The sequence below is a fragment of the Silene latifolia genome, chromosome X, assembly GCF_048544455.1.
Source record: "Silene latifolia isolate original U9 population chromosome X, ASM4854445v1, whole genome shotgun sequence".
In the NCBI taxonomy this organism is placed as follows: domain Eukaryota; kingdom Viridiplantae; phylum Streptophyta; class Magnoliopsida; order Caryophyllales; family Caryophyllaceae; genus Silene; species Silene latifolia.
Window position 1 is genome coordinate 332,171,881 of NC_133537.1, and position 20,465 is coordinate 332,192,345.

The 20,465-nt window shown below is 35.2% G+C and overlaps 2 protein-coding genes and 1 non-coding gene across 4 annotated transcripts; all 3 read right to left on the reverse strand.

Moving 5' to 3' along the window:
- Positions 1 to 77: 77 nt before the first annotated feature.
- On the reverse strand, positions 78 to 4,698 carry LOC141618684 (actin-related protein 2/3 complex subunit 4). 2 transcript variants are annotated; one of them, XM_074435766.1, is made up of 8 exons: positions 4,568 to 4,698; positions 3,222 to 3,287; positions 2,876 to 2,928; positions 2,342 to 2,369; positions 1,469 to 1,543; positions 1,262 to 1,366; positions 762 to 851; positions 78 to 353 (listed from the first exon to the last, which is right to left on the reverse strand). In XM_074435766.1, the coding sequence occupies exons 1-8, from the start codon at positions 4,568 to 4,570 to the stop codon at positions 264 to 266; spliced, it is 510 nt and encodes a 169-aa protein (XP_074291867.1). In that variant the 5' UTR covers positions 4,571 to 4,698; the 3' UTR covers positions 78 to 263. The 2 variants fall into 2 exon arrangements, with proteins under 2 accessions (XP_074291867.1, XP_074291866.1); XM_074435765.1 differs by lacking the exon at positions 4,568 to 4,698 and adding an exon at positions 3,921 to 4,011.
- On the reverse strand, positions 4,698 to 4,782 carry TRNAY-GUA (transfer RNA tyrosine (anticodon GUA)). Its single transcript is given in 2 exon segments — positions 4,698 to 4,733; positions 4,746 to 4,782. It is a non-coding gene; the product is annotated as a tRNA-Tyr (tRNA).
- A 1,643-nt stretch (positions 4,783 to 6,425) lies between these two features.
- Positions 6,426 to 17,657, reverse strand: LOC141618687 (uncharacterized). Its single transcript, XM_074435769.1, has 9 exons — positions 16,976 to 17,657; positions 16,022 to 16,212; positions 15,542 to 15,668; positions 14,669 to 14,737; positions 14,470 to 14,586; positions 14,266 to 14,367; positions 13,974 to 14,188; positions 11,876 to 13,640; positions 6,426 to 7,135 (listed from the first exon to the last, which is right to left on the reverse strand). Exons 1-9 carry the CDS (start codon positions 17,459 to 17,461, stop codon positions 6,632 to 6,634), a joined length of 3,576 nt encoding a protein of 1,191 aa, XP_074291870.1. The 5' UTR covers positions 17,462 to 17,657; the 3' UTR covers positions 6,426 to 6,631.
- Positions 17,658 to 20,465: the final 2,808 nt, after the last annotated feature.

Genomic DNA, 20,465 nt, shown 5'->3' on the forward strand with positions numbered 1-20,465 from the left:
TATACTAGTAAAATATCATTACCAATATGGTGGGCACTACAGCAGTATCACCGAGTGACGCCATATCATTACGTTTCACAAGAACTGCCCCAACTCCTTAGTAGTTAGTACCCCATACCACATAATAAGTGAGTTTTTCGGAGAACACTTCTTGTAAATATGACGTAATAAAATCAATTAAAATAAGGTATTCTCAAGTAATAAAGTTGGAGACAAGGTCTTACTACAAAGACTTCAACAGTGATGAATTGATTTCATGTGCTTCAAATGAATTGCTTCAAAAACTCAGTAGCCACAAGCCTACCTCGGGTGTTCACTGATAGTTTCAATTCACCAATCTCTTTATCGATGTCCTGTAATACGCAAACAAGATATCAAAGTCAGGAGGGTCAAATGTACACCATGTTCCCCTATATTGAAAATACAGCGGCTGTTTCTTAAAGGACTCGTTTGGAAACAACTAGTCAATATGGAAAACAAATTCCACGTCATTGGATGGAAAACAAACAACCGTACAAGTAACATTTGGGTTGCGACCATTATAACAAAGAAGAAGAAAACAGACATGAAAATTGACTATACAGCCTTGGTAAATGCACATATTTTATAAAATATGCTAATAAATTTAACTGTTCTGGAATCAGGAAGCTTGCCGTCAGTAGTGAAGCTTGCAGTCAGTAGTCAACACACGGTACATACAATATCAAATTATAAAATTAAGGAGACTAAATTCGAAGATAAAAAGGAGGAAAAATCCATACCTCCATAAACTGAACAATAAAATCTATAAGCCTTTGTTTTTGCATCTCCTCACAGTGGAAGTTGGTGATGAGAAAGCTAATGTCATAACCCTGTCAAGAAAAATGACAGAACGCATTAAATCACATCACATTGCAAGACTGCAAGTAGTCCATCCATCGCATTCATATTGTTTTAGTTCACCTTCTTGGACTAAACAATGTCGATTTTGACCAATATATAGTCACTATATACAATCACTGCAGCTTTTTAAAAACGTTATACGAAAATATAGGGTTTGCTAAAACAAACTTGACAAATCTTCCAATACATCTCTACTTATATGTTAATAGAAGAAATTGACATTGGTTTACCATAAACGTCAAATGAGGTCATTGATTTGTTTGCGACTGCCAGGGCACAGAAATCTTTCCCTGATTTAGGGCTATATTTACTAGTATCCAGGATCATTGATTCCGGTCCATCATGTCCACAAATATCTGTTAAGTACATTTGTGAATACCTGAACAGGTTTTCGCCTTAGGACCTGAAATGCTTCAGCCCTCATTGACAGAAATCTGAGGAACTTCTTGGTTAATATATTTTCAAGTTCATCTGCTTGTTTTACCTGTTAACATGCGTAAACATGAAACCGTGAAGGACGGAAATTACAAAAACTTTGAGAGAAACACGTATGACTTGAAGTAAAACTGATTATATATAGCTTTACCTTGAGGCTAATTCGCAAGGAATTTATCGACGTTTCTATCAAGCACTTCTCAGCCTCATTTCGACAAATCAAAATCTGTTAGGATTTTATAAAGGGTACTCAATGAATCATGCCATCATCTGCTCAGTCGAGAAAACCATAACGCAACATAGATGGGCAAAATAATACACAGCAATAATTCCATGATTGGAAAAGGACGAATAAAACAAAGAAATAAGAATATCTAAATTGTAGTTCTTGTGATTATTTTGCAGACTTAGTTCTGCAACGGTATTCGTAATTAATACTAACATTACCATGGCAAGGACAACTCGACACAAATTACCAGGGAACACAGAATTACAAAGGAAAGGGAAGGAAAGGAAAGCCAAAGAAAAACTAAATGCGCCAATTGACATAGGTTTTAAAATCATAGCTGCAGAGCCCTATTGTTTATAAGTTGGGAAATTAATGGACAGTGCCTTGAAAAGCTTGAATGGCGTCTTTTCAGGACTGTAGGAGGGTTTTTACAATGATGTGGGGAGTCATGTACACCCAGCATTACATCCAGATTTGACAAGTTATATCACTCCATAAAGTTATCAAAAATACATCTAAAATTTCATTGGGGTGTAAAAATAGTGTGTTCTCCGAAATTAATAATCATCAAAATCAGCATAGAAATTCAATTTTGATGCACAAAGAATAGTTCACTTTTCTAGACGCTGCAATTTGGAAAGCAAAAAAGGATTGGCTCCAAGGACTATAATCTAGTGATTTACATAAGCTGGATCAGGAAGACACTGGCTAAGAAAAGCATCTACTTAAAGCTCACATATCAAGGAAACAATGAAGATAATGCTATGGCTTACAAAATGTAGAGAATCTTCTTACAGGATTTAGCAGAAGCTCGGGACTAGTCCTGAAAAGCCAAATATGAGATATAAGAATGACTTTCACCCAAACTCATTGGAAACTGAATTGACACAGATACTTTCCGAATCTGTTTTGTGAGACAACGAAAATAGATTTGGCCTAAGATGAAGTGTCTAAGTGTCTTCTCTTGTCGACATACGACAAGGAGCCAACATGACATGTCAAAGTAACATAACATATTAGAAAATCCCACATTTACATAGACTCGCAGATCATACTCAGTTACTCACCGTAACATAAATGCTAACTTTCCAAACAACAATGAACCCTCACTCCCAAACTGAATTAGGGCAGGCTAAAATAATAAGTCCTAAGGTGTAAATGGGAACCTGAATATGAAAATACTCGAGTAAAATTTGATAAAATCTTCTAAAAAAGGGTTAAGAGGGATGATCAAAATGTGTAATTTCAGGAACACCTAGATACAATAGAGGGGATAATCTATAATTTTCTGGAAATCAAATACTAGCAGTTAAGAGTTGAATCACTTACTTCATTTCCACCTCTGGTTTATTATGTCGCTCCACTTCTTGGCATGGAAAATTCTGCAAAGCAATTTAACGTAAACACTTGCTAGATTAATTTCTTGTGAAAAGAATACTTTTGTCAGAACAGGGGCATAAGCAGAAAGGTCTCTTGTAAAGGGTTTTATACTAAGCTGTTGGAAACCGCGTGTAATTTACCCCCACTAACCCAAGAACAAGAACTTATAATAACTATCTATAGGGCTATTAGGGTAAAAAAAAAACATGCGGTTTTACAACAACACTTGTGTAAAACCGCCTTAGGTACTAGCCTAAATTACAGATAACCAGTGGAAAAAATATCAAGACTTTACCTGCAGGCACATAGCAGCCTCGAGAGTGTTCCTTATGCAAGTCAAATATAACCGCAATGTATTTGCCTGTCATCAAACCAAAAAAAACTTACTGTCATTGATCTAAGTTATAGAACGTCAATTAAGGCAATATTCTATCCAAATAATCCATGTAAACACTATCCACTTTTATGTGTATGGCAGTAATCAAATACTTTCTCTGCAGTACAGTAAAAGACATTTGAGGTATTGGCTGATAAACTAAGAGAAAAATGAAAAAGTTAGGAAATCATTTTCCTCTTTTCGTCTTACAACTCTGGAAAATATCATCAAGACTTTTCCTCAAACCACCAGGTGGCGACTACCGACTAACAGATTTCCAAAACTTCTACAAACAAGTCAGTAATCTGATAAAAACAGGTTTCACAATATACTTGAGCCCTAGTAAACAGCTTTAAAAAACCAGCAATACCGTCTACACTACAAATAGCTGCGCAACGACAGACAAAAGGGGCATTACAAAGCTGTAAACAAACATATGTAAAACTATCATCGAGCATTCATAAATTCCACGACTTTAACATAACATATCCACAATCAACGGTCTACCCATCCCCAAGAACTCCCATCAGTATCCTCCGAACCCACGATAACAAAAATCACGGTAACAAAAATACATAAAACCAGAAAATTTCAAAAAATTTCAACAAGCATCCTTACTTTTTCAATTGCAGCAATCATTTTGCAACAACTTCCAAAAACAAAACCCAATTCAATCAAAGACACAAACTTTGCTTCAAATATGATCCAAGGTAGTTGACAAACTTAGATTTCAATTTTTCAAACCCTTTTTACTTCCAAAAAAGTTTCATTTTTTTTGTTCTCCAATCAAATAATTGAAATTCAACTCTTATAATCATGGTACAAAGAAGAAGACTTAGTAAAACAGTCACCATCATCAATCTTCCACCACTAAACATTAAAATAATACATTAAATGCAAAATAATATTATTATTACCCTTGATCAAATCAAACCCATAAAAACAAAATTCCCAAATGCCAGATATTTAGAAGAACATTCAATTTTCTCCCTTGATTAACATACTCCCTCCGTCCCATTTATTTGTTTACCTGTTTTCTTCTTTGTGACCGGTATTTTAATCACAGGTAAACAAATGATTGCGACGGGGTGAGTAGTCTGAGTACCATATAAAAAAAAGGTATACCTCTTCACTAAATAATTCCATAAGATCTTAATAACAGAAAAATAACACAAACCCAGTTCAATTCTCTAGCTAATTACACTAATTATGACATTAATTTAACAAAAAAAGGTAAATGAGAGATAGGGTAAAAGAAGATTTACCATGGAAGAGGAGTGATTATGTGGGTTTTGATCCGAGAAATTCTGCAAAAATAAACACAGTGGCAATGTGTTTGTGAGAGAAAATGAGAAGTAAATGAATAAGAAAATGTTGAAATAAAAAAAGAAAAAATCCGACCTACCGGATTCGAACCAGTGACCTAAGGATATCTGCAACCTACTACAGTCCTCCGCTCTACCAACTGAGCTAAGGTCGGTTTGTTGTTACATATTGGTATAGAATGAATTAAATATACTTATTACTACCTCCTATTCTCCTACCCTCATTTTAATTTATACATACATTTTACTTGAATTGTTTTTTCTCGACTAAAAAACATGTTTAAAAAAATTAATGGGATGAACAAAGAAAAAGTGTATTGATTATCAATGTTTAAAAAAAATTAGTACGTAAGCTGTCGGAGAATCTTATCTTTAGTAATACAAAAAGACAATACTCAATCTTCAGCGTGCCACGTCATTAATGCAGTTTTTTTTTTGGAAATTCTTGTTATGGTGAGACCCGTGAGTGTGCAATGTATTTATTTATTCAGATTTCCGTCTTTTCAAACATGCGATAAATTCCGTCTTACAACAAATTCTATGAAATAATATTATGAAAAAATTCTATGAATTAATATTATGAAATAATTTTATACATTCCGTGTAAATAAAATTAATAACATATACGCAGAATGAATTACAAATGCGAGTAAATGAAATTGAATTACATAATTTTTAAAACAAAATTACATAATAATAAAATTACATAATTTCAAGAACGAATAACATTTATTTACGGGATCGAACATAAAACGCAAATGAATTACATGCATATGTTAAAGTTGATTATATTAGATTATATTTCTTTTATCCGGATGTAAAGTTTTTTATGTATGCAATTTTTATTTACGAGAGTAGATTACGTTATTTCCTTATAAACCAGTGTATGTGAACACGTGTTTGTAACAAATTTAAACATAAATTATGTAGATCGTAGATTTAGACCAACTAGATAAGTACAATAGAAATGCAAAAATAAATATACATTCAAAAACATTAATACTGGCCCAAATACATACCCGTGCAATTTTGCACAGGTTTAAAACTAGTGATAATTGTATAAGTGTACAAGTGTGAAGTATGTGTATAGGTGTATAATTTGTTTTTCGTAATCCATAATAACCACAATGCTAAGGGAACGATCCCCTCCGCATAGTAACGAGGATTCGTCATAGACAACCAATAGACTGGTACTTAGGGAACGAATAAATTGATACTCGATGTTCATACAGTGCACGTAAAAAAAAAAAAATATGTGACTGCCATACTTTAGAAAAATGTAAATGATCAATGTTTTTCGGCGTAACAAACAAAAAAAGGACTCGAGTTCTAGCGTAACAAAAGTAGTGTTCTGTAGAACTCTACACAACCCTCAATTTAGGAGAAATGAATCTTGAAAGCCTCAATTTCAACTCCACATATTAAGTGCTCAATCTCTTCCCTCTACACCCTGAATAAATTGGATGTTTGGTGACCATTCTGGTCAAAGAAAATAGTTCCCGACCTTCGTCTAGATACCATTTCATTCGGAACAAATATCAGCTAGAAAAACTGGTAAAGTCATAAGAATGTGGCACTCTTAATTTGGATCCGAAGCCTGTCAGCATATAAACTTCTTGTAGCTCCTTTCACCAAACAAAATAACTGCTGGCTGCTTCATCCATCAATAGTACTGCAATCTCATCTCCGAGATTTTCCATTTCACAGCCTATATTCAGAGGAACTAGATTGGTGAAAGTCCACCCTCTGATGAAATAACCGAACTAGGAAAGTAACAATTAACTATGAAAAACAATAGTTTCCAACACTGTCAGGAATTAAGATTAGAAAAATAGTTGCAGGCAAAATCGATATTTCTGTTAAAATTATAGCAGTTGCAGAAAGCTTGTGACATCAATCAGTTTCTACCAGAGTTTTACAAAAATGTCAATCTGATGTACATTTTCAAAATCACATTTATTCCTGCAGTATAAATAATGTGAACAAAAAATTAGATACCTAGCTTCAACCCCATTGCCTTTTTCTTTTTGGCCTTTGTCCTACAGACTCGGTTGTTTCAACTAGTTTCACAACTTCTGGCTTCAAAACAGAATCTCCATCCTTTTTCCCGAGTATTGGCTCCTTAAATCGCTCCCTTCTCTTTTCCATCTTTGCCATTGTTGCAAGAATCCTACTCTCATCATATTCACAACTACCATTCTGATTAACACAGTTCTTACTAACAGTCAATTGTCCTTTTTGACTGCTTTTTCGAGTAAAACCTCCAGAATCAAACTTCTTTGTGGGATCTTCTGTTGGAATTTGACCCTCTTCGAGATCATAATAGGTCCTGGTAGATGGCCTATCACGCAATTCATCGAACTTTTGAGTTTTTTTTACCGTTGTGTTATCGGGAAAAGATGCACCACGATCTTGTTGCTCCTTTCGGTGCTTCTGGAACCTCCCAGCACGTAAATGAGCATCGTTGCTTGGAGCACTCCCGGGTTTGGATACTTTAATACCACTTGACTGCAGAACAAGCACATTGCAAAAAAAATGTCATAATATCAGGCATGGTGATCCCCTCGAATTTCCAACCAAGAAACTCAACACAGGCACAGAATAACATGGAGAAGACATAAAATGACTGCTGATGCAGAAGTATTTTGAAAGACTCAGACAGCAGAAAAAGATGGTATAATTATTTTAAAGACACATCGTCCAGCACTAATTAAAAGACCGACTTGTTGAGGTAGTACTGTAGTACCATGATCATCAAAGCAGATTATTAAGCTATATGTGGACCAATAATATAAACTTCTGCATTGACCCCCAAACTTATGGACCACATATGAACATCAGAGAGAGGGAACAACCCATTATACAGTCTAATATTATAAGCTACATTTCCCTGAAAGATCGAAAGTCGCATCACTACTATCGTGTTTACTATAAACCAATATATTCAGTAAACCAGACACCTACTAGTGGATATATCCCCAGGACTTCAATCTCTGGCTACGACCAAATCAAAGAGGACGGTGAAAAGAGTGAAACTTACACATGCCACAGTAAAAAAAAATACAAAATTGAGCACATTAATAAAGAAAATAATAATAATAATTATTATTACTATTATTTCAACAGCAAGAATCTATAATAACATCACAAAAAAGTGCCGTCTAGCTAACCACAAAAGTAGCAACTCCAACAGATATCTAGTAATTGATACAGCCAAACAATATCAGCACAAAATTGCGAAGTAACAAGTATCATAGATATATAAACAGCTACCAGACTCATTAAGGTAAATAAAATCAGGAATTAAAGTAGACTTTACAATATTATGACAATCGTGTAGTTAAAAGTCAAGGTGAAATGCTGCTAAAACATCCATCCCTGCAGAGAATGGAAGCAGAAAGCATGCAGTGCATGACAGCGCAAAGAAAAGTTACTCGTAAAAACCCCAGTTTCTCAAAGAATATAGACCTTTCTCATCAAAGTACAGTTAGCAAGAACAAGGGCAATAACACCGGTCTTTAAAAAAAAAAAAACAATGCCTAAACATCCAGGCCATATGGCCACAGCTTCATTAACTAAAAAGACAACGGGCTAACACCTATAATTCAAGGGGTTGAGGCGATGCCAGACGACTCCTAACCCCAGTTTCTCAAACATCATAATGAATATTCTACACAAGCTTACCCTTGAATCAAAACCACCTATCAAATGTGTCAACAAAGCATTGAGTTATTTTGCTTTATTCTATATTAATCATATCTTATAATAATCAAAGCCAATCAAAAGTGATGTTTGGCAATACCAAGAAAAGAAAAATGAAATATATAAATGCAAGTTCAAAAACAAAAATACATACCTCTAACGTACAGGTGACGTACAACAACAGGCGACAGTCTAAGGGCATCTTACTTCTACTCCCTATATAACCATTGGCATATCATATAGTAATATATGAACCCTATCATTATCTAGCTTGGACAATCTCAGGCTAGTCTCCATTAACAACCCAACCAACTTAATCAGATACAATTATACAATCACACTCAAAAGAACTGCAAAATAAAAGATACCGCCAAACAGATGGAAAAACAACTGTGAACATCTTCAACAAATCTATTTGAAAACTAACATACGACCTTCCATATTAAACAAAGTTGACTAAACCACTTAGGGCTTGTTTGGATAGCAAAATAGGAGGGAAAGGGAGGGGAGGGGAGAGGGAATGAAGTATGGGTGTTTGGACAGCAAAGTAATAAAAAAAATAATAAAAAATACACGTAGAACAGCAAAAATGAGCAGAAAAACGAAATACACATAGAACAGCAAATGGAAAGGTTCACCAAAAACAATTCTCAGAGGGAAACACAGCCATATGGCAGCCAATCAAAAGACTAAGACAGAGACGACAGATGAATAAATAAATATATTCTCTGAAGAACAGTTCGACTATGGGACATACAATTATGTTATAGCTATGGAAGACTTCTAAAATGTGAACAAGAACTGAGAATATTAAACATCATTCACAGCAGCATAAGAAGATAGTGTAAGTAATCAAAGTTTTTATGAGCACTATAATAACTACATTAAGACAGCACCCCTCATAGCAACAAATAATGAAACCTTAACAATTCAATTGATATATTCGTCCTTAAAAATTCCACGAATCCACGGTCATCTCTCTCTTTTTCAAGCATAATGCCATAAAAGGGCAGCCCGGTGCACGATGGCGTCCCCGCTAGGCGAGGGTCCGGGGAAGGGTCCCACCACAAGGGTGTAATTGGGGCAAGTCTTCCCTTGCCATTTTGGCAAGAGGCCGCTCCAAGGACTTGAACCCGTGACCTCACGGTCACAAAGCAACACCTTAACCGGTGCACCAAGGCTCCCCTTCCATAATGCCATATACAATTATAAATTATAGAAGTTGTGAACAACACAGCAATAACAATGAAATCATCCAAATCAAGCATAAACCGCATGAATGTGGAATTCTGTCTACTTTCATTTCGCTGATTTCATCAAATTTTCTCCTTGTACCATGTTACCAATAAGGTTGATTTGTAGCCACATGACAAGATCATATGCATAATCCGATCAGATGGAATCCCACGGGCGGCCACGGCTGTGAAAACTGACATGCTACTAAAACATACAACTGGGTGCTAAGAAAGTACCAGATATATCCAGTACACCCTAATAGAACGGGGGGGGAAAAAAAAAAAAAAACATGCTTGAACCAGTACCAAACTTTAGCAAATTAATATGTTGCACTGAAACAGAAAACAATATGGACTGACCATACAGGATGTATTAGTCTGCACAAACAGATTGGCAAAGTAGGTACACCAGCTATCGGATATGCATTATGTCATTTACATGTACCGTAAAGGATTATAGCTTCAAGCAAAAGCCTACGAAATAATAGGGTCATTTGATATTTGCCCAAATGATAACAGGTGTTTCACCACATCATGTGACCATTAACACACAAACAGAAGCAGTCCCACTGCAAATCCCACGATGGTGATAATTATTGTACGTGAGCAGATAAGAAACAATAAACCAGGGAAATGGAATTAGACACACCTGATTACATGAGCACAAGCAAATAAGAGTTGAAAATTTCAACAAAAACTTCTAGCTGACCATTTGAAATAGCATTAACTATGTCAAATCCCATGATTAAAACCTGAATGTACAACATGCAGTAATCTGAATACCTTTAGTTAGCCTCGCCAAGCCATAAAATAATTGGCTTCTCCAAGAAATATAAAGCAAAAGAGACCAATCAACGAAAATATTAGATAAGTAACAGCTTACGAGATCAAAAATGATAACAAAAGCTATGTTACTTAGACTCTCCTGCAAGTGTCAGACACGACACGGGATCTGAGTGTCATACAGTTATTTTTCGCAAAGTTTTCAAATTTTTCATTTAAAATGAAGTGTCTTAGTATCGTATCGTGCCTGTGACTCCCAAGTGTCGGACAGGCGACACGCAACCAAAGTGAAGGAAGAGCAACATAAAATAAAAAGGGGAGTACTTCTGGCATAAAACCAAATTAAAAAAAAAAAAGTAGCAGCACACTAAACAGTCTTGCAAAGTGGTACAATAGATCATGCATGCACCCGAAGAAAAGCCCCTTACTGAGTGAACCCAACATTGAAAAAGGCAACCAGGAGCATCAAGGACCCTAAGAATGACTTCCACATCTAGGTTGAACCTCGGTGCTCTTATAGTCTTATGGGAGATCACTAGTGGGTCCCAACTAGCAAACATAGCATTTACAAACAGTGCAAACAAGGTCCATACAAACCCAAGCAAAAAGTAAGGGTCTAATTCACTTGCCAGAAGAGATATCAAGTACAATCCCAACACACAAGTCAATGAGAGGTTCCATTCAACCGAATGGGTCATAGGAGCAGATGACTTATATAGTGGACGAACCTACTCAGTTTTAGTAAAACAATACTAACAATGTCTATAACTGTTTCCACTGGAAAGGAAAGTAAAATACAATGAAAATGATTCACAACAACAATTAACAACACCACCACCCCAGTGCCTCAAGGATTCCGCAAGGGGGTCGGGTCTACGCAGCCTCATCCCTGTTATAACACAAGGCTTTTTCCGAATGACCCAAAACCAAGATGATTTAAAAACATAAAACAGGAACCGTTTATACACCTAAGAGAAAAAATCTTACAAGTCTAAAATTGTAAAAATTATGAACCTTGAACCGCTTACACGACAAAAAAAAACATATCCGACAGTCTGAACCTCTGACGTTTATATACTACAAGTGGTAGAACAATAGCATACTGCAGATATGAATCTACAATTGTACTAGCACTAATGAAGCTAAAATAATAAGACAAGGTTACTGGATACTATAAGCAACCAACAAAATGCACTATGATAGAATAATCAATTTTGATTATAATGCATGTTTTACATGTAAGAATCTACATTTTTACCTCTTCCGTAGCTACCTTCCCAACCTCGGTCACGAGTGCTTAGGTTTTATAATCTAATAACACAAAACCAAGCACAATTGAAAAAACATTTACGAACTGTACTTCTTTATAATTTAATGGGACTCTGAGAAAGGGAGTACAAGGTATGGCCCACTTTCGAAGAGAAACGCAACATGCAATGAGAATAGTGATTTGTCCCAAAGTTTTGAGATAAATCATGTATACAAGTACAAGAGCATAGAATCTCAACCATAATTTCCCCAAATTTACCTTTTTCTCCCTAAACTTGTGGAATTCCAGAGGATTTCTGCACCAAAATCCAGCGCGTTCATGCTTAGCAAAAGTTAACACCTTGGAACTTCTATCAAAAAGTTTACTCCCGGCACTAATAACACCACGCTTATTCTTCATGCCTTGTATGGGTAAATTCATTTCATCAGAGACAAATCCTTGCTTAGCTCCATGACACCCATGTCCTGGGATGCTTTTGACAGAATCCAACCTCTCATCATAGAAGGCGTTATTAAAATTACTTTTAGGTAGGGCATCTTCTTGCCAATCCATACCCTCATACTGAAAATCACGTGTCCTATCCTCAAAATAATCACCCTGATCAAGATATGCCAAAGTATAGTCTCTATCATAAGCATCCATGTTATCACAAGGTTGTCTAACATCTCTGCTCTTCTTGGAGGAGATATACCTCCTATTTTTTTCGTATTTATGACAGATTTGATTATAGTCAGCATCATCTCTTCTGAGGGAAGAATAACGCCTTCTTTCAGCATGGACAGGTTGCTCATCGTGGTAATTATGGATAGAAGGAAATGCTTTATCATCCTGATACTTATGATCCTCTCTGATAAACCCCGGGTAATCTATGGCAGATGATGGATGTTCAAATAACTCACCCCCTCTGTCAGAAGCTCTGGCTTCCCTTCTATAATATCTTAAACGTCTTTCATGTCCAATCTCCGAGTCCAAATAATCATTTTGCCAGCCATATAAGGGGCTGTGTGCGCCTTCATCAGTCATAGAACAATCATAGTTATATTGGACTGGTGAGACATGTTTGCTTCTTTTGTTCAGATAGTCATCATGATACTCACTATATTTAATCTGTATATCCATATTAGCAGATGAACAATACTCTGACATGGGGTGAGGTGGATTTTTAGACAGATATTTTTCTTTCCTAAACGTATATTCTCTTTCTTCAAGATACCACTCTCTCCGTCCCATATCACCCCTTGTTCGCCGAGTTCTCTCAGAAAAGAATTGATCTTCATCCCATTCTCTTTGAGCATTCAAATTTCTATCATCCTCAAAGTAGAAATGGTTTTCCACAGAGCGCCTATTATAACTTTCAAGGGAATAATCTTTTTCCCTGTAACTTGGCCACTCTTCATCAATGAAATCAGAAGCCAGCCACCAATTCTCATTGCCGTGGTGATGCCTAGAATAACCACCAGTATGCATATGCCTCGGTATATCAATACGGTTATCATTATAATTACGATGGTGACTCTTCATTTCTGAATCTCCCAAATGATGTCTCCGATTGGGCTTCTTGCCCTCTTCAATGGGACTTCTGGCTCTTGAAGGATACTTGCCACAACTTCCTATACTTCTAGCATCATCCCTTTTGCTAACCCTAGAGCGATGATGATCAACCTTAGTCACTTGGCGAATATCCATGACGGAGTCTGGAGATGAACTTCGAGAATTTCGAATTCTTCTCAAATCACGGTGATCATCATCGTTTAATTCCTCAGAAAGAGAATAAGATGAAATTGTGTTGCTCTCCATATGGTCATCAGATAATAAATCTATCCCTGCTACACATGGATTTGTGTCAGTGGAATCTCGGTCACCACTTGCATCATCTTTTAAGCTGTTTACGGCTCTTTGATTTCCTCCTGAAAATGTATCCACCTTTCCAGAATTCTGTGTGTCTGTAGCTGAGTTCGGCACTTCTGTTTGAGTACGAGACTTTTCAAGTATACCACTTAACGATATTGCAGACTCGTGCGATCTGAACAAATAGCATAGAGACAATTATTTCAATTGAACCATTGTTGCAAAGACAACAGACTAAAAAAGATGCAATTACAACTGATATCAAAAGGTAAGAATAATTAGTTCTTAGACAGTGTCCTTTCATTCATCACAGCTTGAAGTGGCATTGGAAGTAAAATGTACAGATTATATAATTTGCAGAATAAAGTTGTTGAGTAGGTCTAGGGACTAGTATCAAGTGCTGTGATTCTTTACAAGGAAAAAAAAAGGTATCATATACTTGCAAAGAAAAAGATTTGTGAGTAATTGATCCACTAGAAAGAACGAAATTAAGGGTCAAGATAAGAACCTTCCGACATCAGTTGATGGAGTTGGACTGCGAACAATTTCCTCTTCAGCCGAAAATTTCCTCGGATCATAAGCCTCCGAATCCACAGATATATGAGTTTCTCGAGCAAGTTTCCCTTGATCACACTCCTTTTCAGACCCTTCAGATTTAGCTTCAAGTTTATCAGCAGGCTCCTTATCTAAATCAGAAAGCACTTCTGATTCTTGCACAGCTATCTGCCAAAATCCTCAAAACAGCTGACAAAATAACTCTTAATCAACAGTCAATTGCATTCTAGTGTAAAAGATAATACCTCTATGATGACATCAGAATCGCAAATTCGTGGAGGCTTTACATCCATAGATGGCTGGCGCTCAATATTGCTGTCTTCTACATGAATAGCTTGACCAATTTGCTGAACATAAAACATGAATGTGCCAGTGCTTGAAAATAATAAATTTAACACTGTAGAAACTTATTTTGAAAGTAGTAGAGAGAAAATATTCAGCAACAGTACCCTATTGAACTGCCATGTAGATAAATGTAATTCGTGAGAAGATATTGTTTTTTGTCCACTAGCAACAGACTTGTGCCCTGAAAATTCCTCATAATCTAGCTCCTTAGTGGCTCCAGCCTAAATTCCCAATATAAAAATATGAGACAAACATAACATTCGTACGGAAGTTGCTTAGAATTCATCTCAAGTTAAATCATACCAAGTTGGATCTCCAATTTCCATATCCTTGTTTCCTTGTCTGAGTAAATGATGGGTGGCGTAATTGTTCCTAACAAGAATACGTCAGGAGATAACATCAGAAAATTCTTATGAAAAATATCTTAATAACCAAATACAACCTAGTGGAGCTACCAGCTAAATACCAATGAGTATCCGTCAAGTATTTTATGTTTACACAAGGTACTCGAAAAATGAGATCCAGCCAGTATTTCAGTTAAAGAAATGAGATCTCAATTTCAATCACAAGCAAAATTCCAATGCATATCCTTCAAGTATAAAAAATTGATTACAGTACTTCTATACTTGAGCTTGAAGGGAACAAAGAGAGGGATTCTACTCTGTACCAAAAAGATCTCCTAAATCATTTGGCAGCTCACTCAAAGGAAGTGTTTGAGCCATTTATGGAGCACATGTAGTTGTAATTTGTAAACTAGTAATGTAAGTTGGGCCGTGCCTAGTCTAAATAAGCATGTCAAATGTGGTACGTTGCTAGGCTTTGGTAGTACTGGCAGTATCGTTTGGCTTAACAATGTACCACATCCAGAGTTGAAGGATACAAAACGGGCCTGGGACGGTAGGAACTAGTTTTTGCAGCCGCTATCTTCGGGGGGATGACTTGAAAATGTAGCAACTGGTACCAGCTGCCAGATGCAATCTTCAAACAGTAAAACAAGGACAAGTATTCCAAGCACTCAACCAGGCAGCAAAATTAGGCGAGTATGTTAAAAGGGGTGCTGTGTCATGGAGTCTTCATGACAAGGAAATTTATATGCTAGTTAATGTGGCTGACATTCATGACATACAGAGAGAGTATGAGAAGGAAGGTGTTCTAGTATAAAACAAAATCACTCACCACTAACTGACAATAGCTTCTCCAACTACCCTCGTTAAAGCCAAAATTAAAATAGTCTGTCATATCAACTCCAGAGTGTGTCCAAGGCTTCTGCTCCAATGAATCAATATCCACGTCGAATATTGTTCTGAAAAACAACGAAAGTACATTCACATGTTGATTGATGCCAAGCATGCCCCCCTATGTTCCTTAGACGCAATTAGAAGTAGCCAACACGGGTGCATGTCCAAATGTCAGACTCCGCTAATTTATGAAAAACAAAAATTATTCATGCTTTTGGTTTAAAATGAAATGTCTTGGAGTCATAGCCATGTGCGAGAGTCGAGAACTCAAGGTAATATGAATATCCGATGTAACACAGATGCTACCTGGAAAACTAAAAAATATCAAAAGGCCAACGCACAAGGAAAACATCTTTATTATATCCTAGTTATAACCGAAACAAGATCAGCTATTCAACTGAGAGCCATTATAATTTACCTATGTCGTGGAAGCCAGAAGCCATTTCCCTGGTCACCAGAACCAAGTACAGCAGAGCCAGCATGAGCTGGTTCAAACCGACCACAGCTTGATCTTCTAGGTTGAAAACACCCCATATCCTCCCTATCAACTGTTCTCAAACTTGCATCTCTTTGAGCATCCAGTGAAGTCGATCCAAATCGTCTTGCATACTAAAAGTACAAAACAAAACACGAAATTAGTCTCAATATAAATATCCATCCAGACACTCTAAAAAGAGTACACACACTAACAAAGAATGCATCGGATGTTAATAATATGGTCGGGTTCCGCGCCTTGACACATTTTCAAAATGCCCATGTTATGCAAATCAACAAGTAGTCATATCAACAACACCCTAGTTCCTCAAGGGCTCATGCATATTGTGTGGTAAAGGGGTCGAATGCACGCAACCCTACCCCTTCATTAGCAAACAAAAGGGTTTTCCGCATCACCCCGAATGAAAAGTGCACAGACAGTAACTTCACTATCAAAACAAAAAAAAAGCAACCCATCTAATGAGTCGTATTGTTTTATTCTATCATAAAACAGAACCAAAGAATAACGAGTCGTTGGCTCCACTGTATGTAAAGTAAACTAAACCTACTGTAACCTCATGTAGCTTCAACTGAAGGAAATGCAACAAGGAACCCTAATAAACACCGATACAAATCTGCATTCATATGAAAGTATGTCTACACCAAAGAGTATCACATTATCCCTACATGAATCAATGAAAATTAATCACAAAAAACATCTAATCACAAACAACTCCCACAGCTATGTAATAAAATAAACCCGAAATATATAGTACTCTTTCCGTCCCAATCATTTGTTTACCTTCGATCAAAATACCCCTCACAAACAATGTAAAAGGTAAACAAATGATAGGAACGGAGGGAGTAATCGAAATTAAGCCTCGTGAATCAAATTCACCTTGTATTGTGAATTACCACCAATTAACTTCCCTACATTGCCAATTACCTCTCCTCCACAAACATTACTATGATCAATTCCATTTCCAGCCAAATTACCCTCATTAACCACTAATTCAATCTCCTCATCACCCCTCCTTCCCTCCACTACACCCGCTTTCGCCTCGAAATCGTCATTATTAACAACAACTACAAAATCATCATCCTCGTCCTCATCCTCGCTTTCAGTTTCATTTCCATTTTCAACTCCGACATCTCCGACATTGCCAGTTCCTGAATCACTCAAATTAGCATCATTCTTACTCAAATTTTGTTCATACAAAGAATCATTTCTGGAAGAATTGATATCTACGCGATTAATCTGGGATTGGTTTAACAAATTTGGGTATGATTGAGTGAATTGTGAAGCGTCATTAATGGCGGAACTTGACGTAATTTCGATATCGGCGTATAGCTCGCCGAAATCGTCGCCGGCATCGATCATCATTCAAATGAAATCGATTGTAGAAAGTTGATGGTTAGGGTTTAATGTGGAATGAAATTATTGAATTGAATCTTCATCGAAATGTAGAGGCTGACGAATTGGGGAAAATAGGATGATGATTGATTGACTGATGAGAAAAAGACACATAGGAATAACCAGATATTTAGTTACTAGGGTTTTAGGGTCATTCTTAAACCCTACCCCAATTTCTAAAACCCTTCGTGTGTATATAGATTGAGGCATTGAGCCTTGTGTTAAACTTATATGGTTGATTTTATCGGCGCGGATTATCTTCATTTTCTTGAAAGAAATGGTCCTTTATTTCTTATATAAACTAGTTTAGGACCCGTGCAAAGTTGCACGGGCGTGTATAGATTGTATATTTAAAAAAATTCGTAAATTCTTCGATTTACAACATTGTTTTGGTTTCTTATTTGAGGTAATTGATTTTCCATATGTTACATGAAAATTATATACTTGACAATTACAATTACAAATACAATACTTCTATAACAGTATATATAATCTACATATTTAAATTATAGTATCAATTTTTTTTTTTCAAAATAACATTAGTATTAAGAGAGTATTAATTGTAAAAACATAGTTATACTCTTGTTGTATATTATGGTTACATCGTCGTATCTCATATCTTTGATTAGAGCATGCATATGTCGACATGTTTACACCTATGTTAAAGCATGTTAATAATTTCAAATATCAGCAAATTTTACCATATAGAATAAGTTTTGAAATGTTTGCAAAAAAATTAAAATTGAAATGAGGACAAACTAAAAAGTAGAATTAAGAATTAAGTCAAAATAATATCAGTTAACGTATACACTTGAAAATTTGGCATAAAAGGAAATAACGGTTATGAGTTACACATTATGATATCTCTATAAATTATTTTCTATTTGATATACTAATCAGTATATATAAATGATCGTACTAAAACCTCTCTGACCTTTTGAAATTATTTTACGACCTGTTAATCGCGAATTGAAACATATTTGGTCTCTATGTCCCATAGCATTACTCATGTCTCATATCTTTTGATTTACACATTCAAAAGCCATAAAATAAGTTGAATTTATTTTTTATTTTCAAGGTATTCAATGTTTGACTGGTAGAAATTGGTACAAAATCAATTTAAAAATCAATTTGAGGTTCATTTTTGTTAATATTGTGGGCTCATTTCATAGGTAATATTAGTCGGGTATGAGTTAGTACTTAGTAGATATAAATTTGATCATAAATTTGATGATATTTAAAAATTAATTTTACCATTTGATTAGTGGGCTAATGAATTTTGGTAAAATTGTGTTTGGTATGAGGTGAGTATTTAGGCGGGAAATTAAAAAAGATATTTATAGTTTGTGTTTTATTATTTATAAGAAATAAGAAATTGATCACTTTTATCAATGTAATTAGAATATAGACTGGTAAAAGTGACCAATTTATAAGAAATAGAGAACATTATGTGTAAAAATGATTGTTTTTTTTAAAGTAGTCACTATTAGTAACAAAATAGTGGTAACTTTTAATATCAAAAGCTAAATTTTTACCATAAAATGGTCATTTTTATGTGGTCGCACCATATCAGGGTATAATATCATAGTATAATTTGTGATTGAGAATTAGGCCATTGAAACTCTAGAGTACCCCTTATTCATGTTCGCTAACGTTAAATATACATCCAATCAAAACTCTTTAATACATATCCTTTAATCCTTTATTAATGTTTAAACAATGTCAACCTACCCATAATCAAATTTCATTCGTATAAATTGCATTAACCAATAAATTTTTTTTAGGGAAATCGGAGATAGTCTCTAAAGAAGTTATCGATATAACATTGTAATCATTTATCGTTTTCATGACCATTATATAATTATATTGTTAATCATGACTTGAAACGACTCTTTAACTTTGTATATATTCTTATAATAAGTGTACTCATTTTATTTTTAATCATGTTTTCACCTGTTTTATTGCCTTGGTATTGTTTTGTATTGTAATTATAAAATAAGCTCATAACAAAATTATTATGAGACATTTATCCAATACTTCTCAAATTCAATTTGTCAGTTGTTAGATTATTCAATTTACTCGTGCAAGGAAAGGGAGATGTTATAATAACATGATAATCGAAGATCGACAACAAAACATTAAGTTCATAGTAAAAAAAAAAAAATCAAGATACTATGGCAATTGTTATTGTTTTATTAATTAGTATAGATAGTTAGATAGAAAGTTATGAACACTTTAACATGACTGACCACTTTAACAAATATCTATTCACACCGGTTTAAAAACGTAAAAGGAATGATTTTGAGACTAACAATTATCTAAATTGCATGATTAAACAATATTGTTTAATCGAATAACAACATGATGCTTAAAAAACGCAAATACCATAGTACAACCGGTTGTATGATAATACTATACAACCGGCCCACTTCACAAGTCACAGCCCAATCTAAAAAAAAAAAAAAAAAAAAAAAAAATCTCAAGCAAATCAGCAAATCAGACGATACACAACCGTCTTTCCCAAAACCAAACTCTAAACCTCTCAACTTTAACCTAAAAATGGAGAAAGAAAACCAATTGACAATCCCATCAAGAAGGAAGAATGCAAGTAACAATATTCAAAGGTAAATTCTTCATCAATTTGTACTATTGACATGTATTTTATCATTTTTACCCAAATTATCATAACCCTAATTTTTGTGTTTGATACCGTTTTCTCTAATTATCTTAATTGTTTGATGTTTCATGATTGTCTTCATGTTTATAGTCAGTAACGAATTGAAATTGTACAAATAACCCATCTTGTTTAAATCTGGTCAGTTCTAATTTTGTGATAATTGTGCTATATATGGGATGCGTCATATGGAGACATACAAAAGAAATGGCTTGGAGGGCTGGAACGTAGGACTTCAGAAAGGAAAGGTAACACCGTCGTATACAATACAATGCAGGCTTACTTTTTTTTGTCTTTAAT

Bases quoted from the DNA above. Each gene is read 5' to 3' on its own strand.
- LOC141618687 (XM_074435769.1), bottom strand. From the start codon at position 17,461: ATGATGATCGATGCCGGCGACGATTTCGGCGAGCTATACGCCGATATC. The intron at 16,213-16,975 runs GTGAATTTGATT...TTGTACTTTTAG, and splicing joins GTGGTAATTCACAATACAAG to TATGCAAGACGATTTGGATC. The intron at 7,136-11,875 runs GTAAATTTGGGG...CTTGTTCTGCAG, and splicing joins ACAAGTTTAGGGAGAAAAAG to TCAAGTGGTATTAAAGTATC.
- LOC141618684 (XM_074435765.1), bottom strand. From the start codon at position 3,941: ATGATTGCTGCAATTGAAAAA. The intron at 2,929-3,221 runs GTAAAGTCTTGA...ATTGCTTTGCAG, and splicing joins AGGCTGCTATGTGCCTGCAG to AATTTTCCATGCCAAGAAGT. The intron at 1,367-1,468 runs GTAAAGCTATAT...GCATGTTAACAG, and splicing joins CCTTGCGAATTAGCCTCAAG to GTAAAACAAGCAGATGAACT.